The 13352-nt window shown below is 44.8% G+C and overlaps 1 protein-coding gene across 1 annotated transcript; it reads right to left on the reverse strand.

The window, feature by feature from the left end:
• Window positions 1-5086: 5086 nt before the first annotated feature.
• cebpa (CCAAT enhancer binding protein alpha) lies at window positions 5087-8127 on the reverse strand. Its single transcript, XM_088333316.1, has 2 exons — window positions 7920-8127; window positions 5087-5683 (listed from the first exon to the last, which is right to left on the reverse strand). The coding sequence occupies exons 1-2, from the start codon at window positions 8112-8114 to the stop codon at window positions 5168-5170; spliced, it is 711 nt and encodes a 236-aa protein (XP_088189442.1). The 5' UTR covers window positions 8115-8127; the 3' UTR covers window positions 5087-5167.
• Between the last annotated feature and the right edge of the window lie 5225 nt (window positions 8128-13352).

The raw sequence follows: 13352 nt of genomic DNA on the forward strand, positions 1-13352 counted from the left end.
AGTTGGAGCACAAGAGGTTAAAAGACACAGAGAGAGACAAAGAGACAGAGTGGGAGAAAAGGGGTGGAAAAGAAAGAGAGAGAGAGAGAGAGAGAGAGAGAGAGAGAGAGAGAGAGAGAAATAAATACAAGTCCAGTGTCTTTGTTGGAGGCACCTGGCCTTCCTTGGCTACATCAAGTGGACATATTTCAACCTGCAGCTTGTTTTTCTCTTGCGCTTCTCTGAGGCCGGATTCAATCCCCTAGCGGGCCTGATCTGGCCCGTGGGCCGCCTGTTTGACAGCCCGAGTAACATTTCAAAATGAAAAAAAACGACTGAAGAAATACTCCCAAAAATAAAACTAGGATATTACTCTAGAAATACTCCGACAGGAGAAAAAGCTCCCAAAATACGAAATAAATACATTCGGAGTCAATTTTGTGACAGGGACTCAATGTCGTGTTTTTTGGTGTCTTTTTTTGCATTCGGTTCTGGATTTCGTCGTGTATTTTGTCACGTCGTTCCGGACTCCTGTGTTTTATGGACGGGATCGCAATGCCTTCTTTTTCCCGTTTTTCCCGTTTGGATTCGTCCGTCCCGATGAAAAAAAGGAGAGGGGCCGCACGCGTCCCCCTGAACCCTAGTTGGCCCACTGCTGAATGTCTTGCTTGAATTTGCTATGGGATTGCTCAATCCGGACGTGTGGAAAGGGAAACCCAGACCATCCCAAGCATTTGGAAAGGCGCCCCCCCCAGGAGTGCTCCCCCAGGAAGACCCCCGCAGACGGAGGCCGACCGGGGGAAAGGGAAGAAAGATGGCGGGCGGCCAGGCCTCCCGGCCATTCGGGCTTTTCAGTCCACTTTGCTTTTCCTTTTCCCCAATTTCACGTTTGATTTCCATCCCTTCTTAAAGGAACGCTGCCTTCAACTTGACCACTAGATGTCGCTGTAAGTCTCAGACTCTTTTGAGCTCGGGGGCCACACGGTGGATTAAACACTCACGGGGGGGGGCCGTACGGGTAGATTCCTGAAAACGAAAGAAAGAGAGGTACAGAAAGAGAAAAAGAGTGAAAGAGTGAAAGAGAGAAAGAGGAAGAAAAAAAATGGGAGAGAGATGGCGAGAGAGAAAGAACACAAGGAGAGAAAAGGGGAAGAAAGAAAAATAGAAAGAGTAAGAGAAAAGAGAGTGAGAAAGAGAGAGGAAAAAGAGATATAGTGAGTGATGAACAAAGTAAGAGGAAGAAAGAGGGAAAGAAAAAGAGTGACAGTGAAAAAGAGAGAGAGAGAGAGAGTGCAAGAGGGAGAGAGAAAGAAATAGAAAGAGACACAAAGAGTAATAGAGAGAGAGAATATGATTTCTTTGGTCATGTATTTGTAATTCTATTATTGATCATTTCATTTTCATATATATTCTTAACAGGGTGTTTTTTGCCCCCTTAAATCCTATTTTGTGTAGAAAAGGATCTCAAGAATGCATTTTATTTCTCCCAATCCTGATTTTGGGCCCCTGACCTCTCAGGACCCCTCTGGTCAGTAGAGTTTGAGACCCCTGCACCACAAAAGGGACTCCTGAAATCCAGGACTCATGGGACTTTTGAAATCCAGGCCCTGAGACCCCTGAAATCAATGCAGGACTTAGAATTTATGAAATCCAGGACTCGGGACCCCCGAAGTCCGGGACTCGGGACCCCGGTGGCAACTCGTGAGGCGTTCTGTGACGGACTTCCCGTTTGAGGGACGGACGCCGTTTGACACTTCCTCTTCCAAGTACAAAAGAAATACTAGAAAGATTCTACTCCCGTCATACTCCAAAATACCAAAGAAATACTACAAAGATATACTTGGAGAATAGTACTACACAGATGGATACCGCAGTAATACTATGATACAACAATACCGCCGCGTAAAAACGATGACAGAATTTCTACAAAAAGACAACTCTAGTGAGCGCGTGCGCGGCACCGTTCTGAAGTCATGGGATCGAACCTTCCTGCGTGGAGTTTGCATGATCTCTCCGTGCTTGCGCGGGTTTCCTCCCACATTCCAAAAACATGCATGTCGGGTGAATTGGCTGGTCCAAATTGTCCCTAGTGTTTTTTGTCCCCGTGTGCCCTGCGACCGGCTGGCGAGGATGGGCCGGGCTCCGGCAGCCCCGCGACCCTACTGAGGATAAGAGGCGCAGATCATGGATGGATGAATGTTGTAAAGAACTCGTATGGATATACTTCAAAAATAATACTGTACTACAAGTCGAGTCCTGTTTATTTGTTTGACCCTCAATCACAAGGGGTCTCAAAGGGCTGCACAGACGGCCTCCCCTGATCTAAAACCGACCTGAGGGAAAGGGAAAACTCCAAGAAGACCCCACAGTCATACAACAAAAATACAGAAATACTTTGAAAATGTGAGTGCAGAAATTCACCCAAAGAATGAGTGACAGTCATACTACCAAATTAAACATTGAAAGCGGTGCCAGGAATGAAACGGACCGAACCGTTTCAAGGCAGTTGCGAATTTCCGACGCTGCGACGTAACCTCACTTGATATCGACGTCGCCAAACATCCCAGGCGATGAGATTAGACACGGCGCTCCGGGGTCAAACACGATAAAAGACCGTCCGGATAATTGGGCCCAAAAAAGTCCAAATTGGGATGTATTGCTTAGAAAAGGAGTGCTAGAATGGCGTGAATGCTAATAAGTTAGCGTGAATGCGAGCAAAATAGCATGAACGCCAGTAAGTCAGCGTGAATGTTAGCGCGTTAGCGTGAAGGCTAGAAAAAAGCATAAATGCTAGCAAATTAGAGCAAAAAATGATTCATTTGGATGCTAGCAGTTTAGCATAAATTCTAGCAGTTCAGCCTTAAACCGAGCAAAATAGCGACAATGACAGTAAGTTAGCGTGAATGCTAGCAAAATAGCGTGAACGCTTGTAAGTCGACAAGAATATTAGCACGTTAGCACGAATGCTCGTGAGTTAGTGTGAGCACTAGTTAGTCAGCGTAAAGGCTAGCAAAATAGCATAAATGCTAGCAAGTTAGTACCAAAATGATTAACTTGGATGCTAGCAATTTAGCATAAATTCTAGCAGTTTAGTCTGAAACTGAAGAAAATAACAACAACGCTAGTAAGTTAGCGTGAAATTTAGCAAATTAGTGTGAATGCTAGCAAAATAGAATCAATGCTAGTAAGTCAGCGTAAAAACGAGTCCGTTTGAATTCAATTATTAGAACGGTCTTTATTGTCACGGATATCAACGTGGTAAAACATTGCACGCGAGGAGATCGGACACGGCACTCGCGTGTCCTATCTTGACTTTGAAGAGAAAACAACAAAGAGAGAAGAAACGTGTCGTAAATACAAAAACTAGCCGGAGAGCCGTTAGCCTCTGCGCCCGTGCGCCTCCATCTCGAAATGCTGATGTATGTTTTATCATGTATTCGGTCATTTGCTTTGATATTTGGATATTAATAGCGAGTATTTCTTTTTTTATCTCGTGGTGTTTTTCGCGGAGCGTTTCTTCGATCGCGTCTACTTTTGTCTCGTATTTCGCCCAGAAACGCGAAAGAGGGGGCGGGACCGACCGGCCGAGCTTCCCGTCGACCCGCCGACGGGTGACGAGCCGGGCCGGTCGGATCCGCCCCCTCGTCGGAATAATCGTCATGGTTGCCACGGTGCCCGATGGGTCCCTGCCGTGTGTGTGTGTGTGTGTGGCTCCAGGTTCTGTCACGGTTGCCACGGCGTCCAATCGGCCCCGCCCACGGACACCGGCTTAAACGCGTTGACGGATTGCTCCCTGTCAGTATTTAAACTCTGTCCCGCCAGTCCCCTTTTGTCGGTCCGTCTGCGAAACTCCTGTTAAACTCCTGTTGTGATACGTCAAGCCCTGCGAATCCCCGTTTTTACCTGTGTGTTTTACTCCTGTTTTGTTCTCGCCCCGATCCGTTTGATTTCGACCACTTCTTCGTTCCGATCTCCTTCCGCGACCGACGATCCCCGGTTGGAGCGTGCGCTCGTTCCTCTTCTCCCCGATAAATTGTGAGTAATGTTACGCGAGTGGGTTCTGCTTCTTGTTTCCTGTCCGGGTCCCGACAGTAAGATAAAGGAGGAAAAATACATTCCGATACGCCTGATCACATATCGGACCCGATACGTGAGAAAATACACAACGGAACGGAAGGAATACCTCAACAAAGGACAAAATAAATACGCGACAGATTGAATCTTCAAATGAATTGCATTGATTAGATCAGCCATTGATTTCCTTCTCTCTATATGTATAATACGGACAGACGTGGTCTATATATATACATGGCATATACCGCATTTGCCATATTTGTAGCTGCTCCTTTCGTCCTCGTCGGTATCGCCAGTCCTCCGAATTCTTCCATAGTCCGCGACGACAAAAAAGTGTTTTGTCGCCTCGGCGATCCTCGACCGCGCGTCCTAAAACGTCCTTCGGGGGGCGCCGCTGGGGGGATCGGGCCCGCCGACGGACGGAATCCGGCCCGAGAAGGGAAAGGAGCCGCGCTTCCGAATCGATCCGCCGGGCTCTGTTCCCAAAGCGACCGGAGCTGGGTTTTGACTCTCTCTTTCTTCCTTTCCTCCTTTTTCTCCTTCCCTCTTCTTTCTGTTTGTCTGTTTCTCTCATTTTCTCACTCCTTTCATTTTCTTTCTCTCTATTCTGTCTTTTTCCCTCTCTCTTTCACCCACTCTTTCTTTCTGCTTTGTTCTCTCTCTTTCCCCCTTCTGTTTGTCTTTTCTTTCATTCTCTCACTTTTTCCCTCCTTTTCTCTTTCATTTTCTTTCCCTGTCTTTCTGCTGTTTTCTCTCTTTCCCTCTTCTGTTTGTCTTTGCTTTCATCCTTTCTAACTCCTTTCCTGCCTTATTTTCTTTCTCTCTGTCTTTCTTTCTGCTTTTTTCTCTTTCCCTCTTCTGTTTGTCTTTGCTTTCATCCTCTCACTTTTTAACTCCTTTCTTCCCTCATTTTCATTCTCTTTGTCTTTCTTTCTGCTTTTTTCTCTCTCTTTCTCTTCTGTTTTGTCTTTTCTTTCATTTTCTCACTTTCTAACTCCTTTCCTCACTTATTTTCTTCTCTGTTATTTTTCTCTTTTTCCTTCTTTCTTTCATTTTCTCTCCGCCTTTCTCCTTCCGTCCATTCGGTTCGGCTGAAATTTTCCACGGCCCGAGGTTAAAAGGAGTTTGTCCCGAAGCGGTCGTGGTGGAGCGCCCCCGCCGCCGCCCCCGCCGGCTGCTGCCTCAGGACCCCCCTGAGGGCGTCCAGTTCACGGTTGAGGTTCTCCAGGCGACGTCGGAGTCTCCGGTTATCGGAAGCCAGTTCCAGGACCTTCTGCTGCGTCTCGGCGTTCCTCATTTTGGCCTTGTCCCGACTTTTGCGGACCGCCACGTTGTTGCGTTGGCGCCGCAGACGATACTCGGCGCTGTTCTTGTCCACCTGCTTCCTGCTCTTGGGCGGGGTCGAGGGGCCCGGGGGGCCCGAGGGCGGGGCCGCGCGCGGGCTGGCCCCGGGGGTGGGCGGCGGGGTGGGCTGCCCCGGGTGGTAATGGACCGGGGCCCGGTACTGCGGGTAGAGGTGGGCGTGGAAAGGGGCGGGGCCTGTCAGGAGATCCCCCTCGCAGGGTTCCTGTTTGATGGCGTGTGGGCGGAGTCTGCCCGCCTCTTGAGGGTAGACCTGGTCTGGGTCCGCCTAGAAAGAACCGCAGGGGGCGCCGTTAGAACGGGAGGAATTTTCACATCTACGCCAAAGGGCTGTCCAAAGGTGTGGGACAACACCGAGAGAAGCGCGAGAGAAAAATGAGCTGCAGCTCACAAAACAACTGTAGCTGTATTCTTTCTCTCTCTTGCGCTTTTTCACTCTTTTTTTCTATCTCTTCCGCTCTCTCTCTTTCCCCCCTCGGTTTTTCTTTCTTTGTTCAACGGGTTATTTATTTCCAATTTTTCCTGTCTCGCTTTATATCTTTCTTTCTCTCGTCATCTCATCCTTTTGCACTCCCCCCCACATTTTGTCGTTCTCTTTCTTTCCGTCTCTCTTTCTGTTAAATCTAAAATGCTGCCCTTGCTCTTTCTCTCTCTTTCTTTCTTTCTCCCTTTCTTTCACTCTCTTTATTTCCCCCTTCCTGTCTATCTTTCTTTTTCTTTTTTTTACTTCTCTCCTCATCTTTCCTTCTCGCTATCTTTCTCTTATTTCTTCTTTGCTTTCTCTCCTTGTAAGAGTAATACAAAAATGACTTGATTTTCCTTCTCTCTCTCTCTCTCTCTCTCTCTTTGTCACATTCTCTTTATTCCTCTCTTTCTATTTTTCTTTCTATTTCTTTCTCCATTTCCATCTCCCCCCCACTCTCTCTCTCTCCCCCACTCTCTCTCTGTCTCTTTCTCTCGCTCTCATTCTTTATATCTTTTTCTCTCACCCAGTCTCTTTCACTCTTTCCCTTTTCTCCTTCTTCTCCCCCCCTCTCTCTAACTCTTTCTCTCTTTCTTTCTCACTCTCTCATTCGCTGGAACCCAGGGCCGGGTTACAAAGCGTGGCCCACGGACCCAAGCTTGGAGTCCTATCGCATTGAACTCATTGTATGCATGTTCTACTGCTTCCTACTTCTTTTCGTCAAATCAAGAAAGCAGAAGAATATATTTGTAGTATTTCCATCGTTGTATTTTTGTATTATCACCGTAGTATTTTGAACTATTTGCGTCGTAGAAGGTTTGTAGTATATCTGTGGTATTTTCACAGTATTACCGTAGGTAGATTCCTGTCATAATATTTCTCGAGTGGTATTTTTCTCTATTTCTGTGGTAGTATTTTGGTATTTTAGTATTACTGTCAAGGTTTTTGTAGTATTTAATACTACAAAAACGAAACGTGACAAAACAAAGTGTTTAAAACAAGGTCTGACATATTATTTTCTCCTTTTTCGATTGAAATACTAAAAATAATACTACCTCAGTAATCCTATTATACAAAACACTATTACAGACATATTACCACAGAAAGTTACAAAAATACAACTACAGTATTCTCGGAATACTTGAGAAATACTACAAAGGTACGATCATTTTAAAATACTACTACAGTAATAGTACAAAAACAGCACTACAGTAACAGTATACTAGAAAAATACTGCTACAGAAATATTCTGACAGAAATACTACAAAAAATAGATATATTCTGGAAATACTACTGTAGAAATACTCAAAAATAAAAGTACAGTTAAACTACAAAAATAAAATAGAAATACTAGAAAAATGCAACTCAAAAACTACTGATTACTAAAAATATTCTACGAGAGAATAGTACCCAAATACAAGTGCAGAAATACTATAATATTATGAGTAGAGAAATACTACAAAGGTACTATTGTTTTAAAATACTACTACAGAAATAGTACAAAAACAGCACTACAGTAAGATTATATAACAAAAATACAGCTACAGAAATATTCTGACAGAAATACTACAAATAAATTATACTATGGAAATACTACTGTAGAAATACTACAAAATAAAAGTACAGTTAAACTATAAAAATGCAACCCAAACACTACAGATTACTACAAATATTCTACGAGGGAATAGTACCCAAATACAAGTAGAGAAATACCACAAAGGTAATATTATTTTAAAATAGTACTACAGAAATGGTACAAAAACAGCACGACGGTAAGATTATAATACAAAAATACTGCTACAGAAATATTCTGACAGAAATACTACCCCAAAAATGATACTGTGGAAATACTACTGTAGAAATACAATAAAATAAAAGTACATGAAATACAATACTAGAAAAATGCAACTGAAAAACGACAGATGACTACAAGTATTGTACGAGGGAATAGTACCCAAATACGAGTGCAGAAATACTATCAAATGATGAGGAGAGAAATTGGCCCAAAAAATAGAACGAGTACTCCTACTGCGAGAGGCACCTTGAAGTCTTTGGCGTAGGGGGTCTCGTAGGCGGAGCGCCACCTGGCGGGCTGCTGGAAGATCTCGGCCAGGAAGTCGTCGTGGAAGGCGCAAGGCTCCATGTAGGCGCTCAGATCCAGCGAGCTCTCCGACTCCCCCAAGCCGCCTTCGGCGCACTGCGCCCCCGACTCGTAGAGGAGCTGCTGCAGCTCCATGTGGCGCGGCCGAGGGCACCCGGAAGGTTCCTTGGGCCGAGGGGCGCGCCCGATTATATACTAAGGAGGGAGAGCGGGGAGGGGGGCGTGCTTGACTTTTGGATGTGTGCTTTGAGGCGGTGCTTGTGTGGGGGGTGAGGGTCTCACTAGTGCCAAAGGCTGCGAGACACAAAAGTGTCGGACGTGCCCAAAAGTCCTCGCTCGACTTCTGACCTCCTTTCTTCCAGCCTGAAACCAGAAAGAGAGAGGGAGAAGGAGGAGAAGGTTGAGTCAGAATGAAAGAGAGAAAGAGAGAGAGAGAAAGAGACAGGCAGACAGACAGAAAGAGGAAGAGAGAGAAAGAAAGGAGAGAAAAGGGAGAGAAAGCGAGTCACTGCAACAAAAAGAGAAAGACAGAAAAAATGATTCCATTTCGTTCGTTCGCCCTCCGTTTTTCAATGGTACGGAAGACCGAGAGGGCCAAAATTCAAGTCATAAAACGGCCGCATCAGAAAAACGGATCTGCGCGGCTTATCCTCAGAAGGGTCGCGGGGTTGCCGGAGCCCATCCCGGCCATCTTGAACCGGTTAGCCAGGCCGTCGTAGGGCACACGGGGACAAAAAACACGAGAGACAATTTGGACCGGCCGATCAACCTGACATGCGTGTTTTGGGAATGTGGAAAGAAACCCAGGCAGGCACAGGGAGAACGTGCAAACTCCAGACAGGAAGGTTTGATCTCATGACCTCAGAAATGTGCCACACAATATCATCGCGCCTAAATGGTACATTGTTTTATATTTCATTTTAGAACAGACGGTTTTTATACGCTTTGAAATAAAAACCTACTCGCTTGAAAAAAGAAGCGGTCCGAAAAACACACAAAAGAATGGCAGTGATATGAAATGTGTCAGGACCAGAACGGAAACGGGACCCGCTCGTCTAACGAACAAGTTTTATGAGAAGAAAGGGAGGGGGTGGCGCCCACCACCCGAGGATCGCGGGAAGCGGGTCGCTCTAAACGTGGCGAGCGATGGCGGTGTCGGGAACGGGAAAAACGGGTCAGTCGCCGAGACGGAAGAGCAAAAAACTTGCTCGAGATCAGCGACGTGTCGAAAACCAGGAGAGGAGAGTAGACGCGGTCGAGATCAAAAACGGATCGTTATTCGAGACGGGAGAAGAGACGCGGTCGAGATCAAAAACAGACGGTAGCGGGAGACAAACGGGAGCAAAAAACAAGACGGGCGAAAAAGGGCTCGCCGTGTCAAAACCGAGATTCGCAGACGGACCGACCAAAGGGGACCGACGGGACCGAGTTTAAATACGGACAGGGAGCCCGTCCGTCAACAAACTGTAGCTGGCGCCACAGGGGCGGGGCCGATTGGGCGCCGTGGCCACCGTGGTTAAATGACATTATTGTGAAAGGTACGCTGTTGTGGTATTTATGGAAATGGGGCCAAACCTTTAGTACTAAATCCTATGATTCTTTTATTCTTTTCAAAGTCGGTTTTTATTCCTAAACTCTTCCTTTTATTGCTGAAATGTTTCTTTTCAAGCCGCCTTTGTTTAATTTTCAGGACGTTTGAACACATCGGGCTCGCCGAGGCATCGGGTCCAATCGCTTGGCGAGAGAAGCACAAGAGAAGAAAAAGCGACAGTTTTCAATATGTTGGCTAGATGTCGCCGCTCCTGAGGCAACTGTAGCTAGCTGGATTTTTTTTTCTCTCTCTTTCACCCTCTCCTTTTACTATCTTTCTATCTCACTCTCTCTCTTTTGTTCTCTTTTACTCCTTCTGTCTCACTGACTCTTTCTATCCGTTGTTACTGGCTTTCTCCCTGACTCTCTCTTTTGACTCTCTCTTTGAATCTCTTGCTTTCCTTCAATCTCTTTTTGCTCCCTCTCACTCTTTCTTTCTTTCTTTCTCTCTTTCTTTCTTTCTTTCTTTTGTTCATTGCTCTTTTACTGTTTTACTCACTCACTCACACTCTCCCTTTTCTTTTCTTTCTCTCAATTTTCTTTCTATCTTTTTCCCATCTTAAGATGTCTCCATTTATCTACCCTGTTTTTCTTTCGGTCTCTCTTTCCTTCTCCATCTCTCTCTCTCTCTCAACCTCTCTCTCTTTCTCTCTCTTTCTCTGACTCGCTCTTTTGTTCTCTCTCCCAATTCTCTGTTTTATCCCCTCTCTTTTCGTATTTTTTTTCTCCCTCTTCATCACTCTCTCTTCTTCTCTCTCTCTCTCTCCCTCCCTGTCTCTTTTGCTCTCTTTTTACTCCTTCTGTCTCATCGACTCTCGACTGTCTTTCTATCCGTTTTTACTGTTTTTCTCCCTGACTCTCTTTTTACTGTCTTTCTCTTTGAATCTCTTGCTCTCCTTCCATTTCTTTTTATTCCCTCACACTCTTTCTTTCTTTTTTTTTCTTTCTTTTTTCTTTCATCGCTCTTTCACTGTTTACTCACTCACTCCCTTTTCTTTGTCTCTTTCTCCCTCTCCCTTTTCTGTCTATCTTTTTCCCATCTTAGGATGTCTCCATTTCTCTACTCTCTTTCTCTCTCTCTCTCTCTCAACCTATCTTTCTTTCTCTGACTCTTTTTTTTCCTCTCTCTCAATTCTCTCAGTCTTATCCCCTCTCTTTATTTCTCCCTCTTTCTCTCTCTTTCTATTGAATCTAGAAGTGGAACAAGAGAGGAAAAAGCCAGACGGCGCCACTCCGAACTTGACTTGTTTTCGCTATCTGATTTGCAAAAGTTCCATTGTGCCCGAGTCACGATCCGCTTCGTCTTTATTTGTTTTGTTTTACGAGCTGCGGCGCCCTCTAGCGCACTCCAGTGGAATCCAAATGGATGTTGGACTTCCAATCGCTTTTGAAACCTTCGCAATTCGAGCAAATAGATGAGGTCCCTTTTATAAGCACGAGGTATGTTATTTACTTTTATAGATTTACAGCAGTTGTTTTTCCCTTACTATTTTTGTAGTATTCCTGCAGTCGGATTTCTGTAGTATTATTGTAGTGTTACTGTTGTTTTATTTTTGCAGTATTTCCATCGTAGAATTTTGGAGTATTTCTGTTGTCCTATTTCTGTAGTAGTATTTGCACGGTGTAATATTTTTGCATTATATTATTGCTGTCGTGGGAATTGGGGAGTAAATCCATGGTCGCTTTTTTTTTGGTAGTATTTCCACAGCAGAAAGTTTGTCATATACCCATAGGTGTATTATTGTGGCCCGCATGCCGTAGTTTGCCCGCCCCTGGTGTAGAAACCTGTCGATTCATATTTTAGGTCTTATTTGTGCACGATGTTGCGGAAAAATGTCATTGCGCTATTTTGTGATGAGCTCACAAATCCGCCATTCACGCCGGTCTACAACCAATACCATCACGGAAAAAACAATATAGTTGGAAACGATAGATAGATACTTGATTCATCCCCGTAGGGAAATTCACACTTCCAGTAGTATCCTTTTGTTGTATATTAACAGATGAACAGGATGGCCTCGGGGTGCTGTGTTGTAGTTTAGCCACAGCGGAGTGGATGACGTCACACACTAGGCCAAAAGTTGGACGTCCCTGCGGCAGATGGAAATCTTTGTACCCGGGGTGACACCGCTTCGTGTTTACGTCGATAGCGAGTCCCCCTCCTCTCCGCTTCCCGCAGGCTTTTGTTCCCTGTCTAACAGCGCTGAAGCCAGGTAGCTCCGGGTAGCTCCACGTTAGCGTCCGGGATGCTAGACGTGAGCCACGTTTCAGTAAAACACAGCAAACTGCACTCCCTGTACGCTTTGATGTTGTTCACAGGCCAGTTTGTCGGTCTTATTTGGTAGAGAGTTCACATTTCCCATGATTACGGACGGTACCGAAGGCTTATAACGCCGCTAGCAGCTTAGCCTTAGCTCCGGCTCTGCATCGACGATAGATAAGCAAAAATACATGAACTATCCTATAAACGTGTATTTTTTTGAATACTCCTAAGTCAGGTCACATTTATTTGTAACGCCCTTAATCACAAAAAAAGTCTCAAAGGACTGAAAACATTTCAGACGCCCTTCTAGAGGAAAAATCCCTCCATGTTTTTCATGTAATACATAACCCGGGGCAGGTTTGATGATACTTTATTCGGTATTTTTACTGACTTGCCTATTTATCATGAAAAAAAAACACAAAAAATGTCAAGAATACCAACATTAAAACGACACGAGAACATGTTCAAAATCACGAACAGAAAAAGGGAAAAAAAAACCTCCAACCAAAACCATAGCCCCAAAAAACTGAAACAATACCACCAAAAAAATGACCAAAAAAAGACCACCAAAAATGAACAAAATACTGACAAAAAAAGGACCTTAAACTAGCAAATTAGATAACAAAATAATACCCCCTAAAAGATGACCCAAATTGGACAAAAATGATGTCCAAAATGACCAAAAACTACCCCAAAATGACAATAAATAAATAAATAAAATAAACGGACCATGAGAAAATGACGAAGAAACTACCAAAATACAGCAATAAAAGGCCAAAGAAAAAGACCAAAAATCCAGATATCGGTATTTACTTGACATAACATGGGCCTAACCAAGAGGGAACTGACATGATTGCCCACCATCTTCTAGAGTATCACTATTTAAACCCACTCTTCTGTCACCTGTTGTCAGTTTGTCTGCGAACCTGTTTACTTCAGGCAAGCTTTTTTCGACCCCGACTCACATCTGTTTTTGCTCCCGTCTGTTCCCCGGCTTCGACCCGTTTTTGATCCCGATCACGTCTACTCTCCCGTCTCGGCTTTCGACCTTTTTTGTCCCGGACCGCGTCTACTCTCCTTTCCTGGCTTTCGACTCGTTTCCGACCCCGATTTTGCTCTCCTGTCCCGGCGACTGACCCGTTTTCCGTTCCCGACACAGCCGTCGCTCGCCACGGAAGTCCCACTTCCGCGTTCAGAGCGACCTGCTACCCGCCTCCAGCGATCACCGGATCGTGGGCGCAATCCTTTCCCTTCTTCCCAATAAAACTGTGAGAAACGTTACGCGAGTGGGTCCTGTCTACGTTCTGGTCCTGACAAAATACGAAAAACCTGTTTCTATCGTGACAAAGCTGCAGAAAACACACAAGTCTAACTACAACCTTGTGTACTGTTGTTAATAATAACAGTAAACGAGTTTACTAACATAGTTAATAATAAGTTATTAATACGTTATTATAACACCCATTACACAAATATATTTAGAAAACTCATTCCAATGACATGTAGATTTATTAGGATTG

This window comes from Urocampus carinirostris, chromosome 4, assembly GCF_059441175.1.
Source record: "Urocampus carinirostris isolate Australia breed hairy pipefish chromosome 4, RoL_Ucar_1.0, whole genome shotgun sequence".
NCBI lineage: Eukaryota > Metazoa > Chordata > Actinopteri > Syngnathiformes > Syngnathidae > Urocampus > Urocampus carinirostris.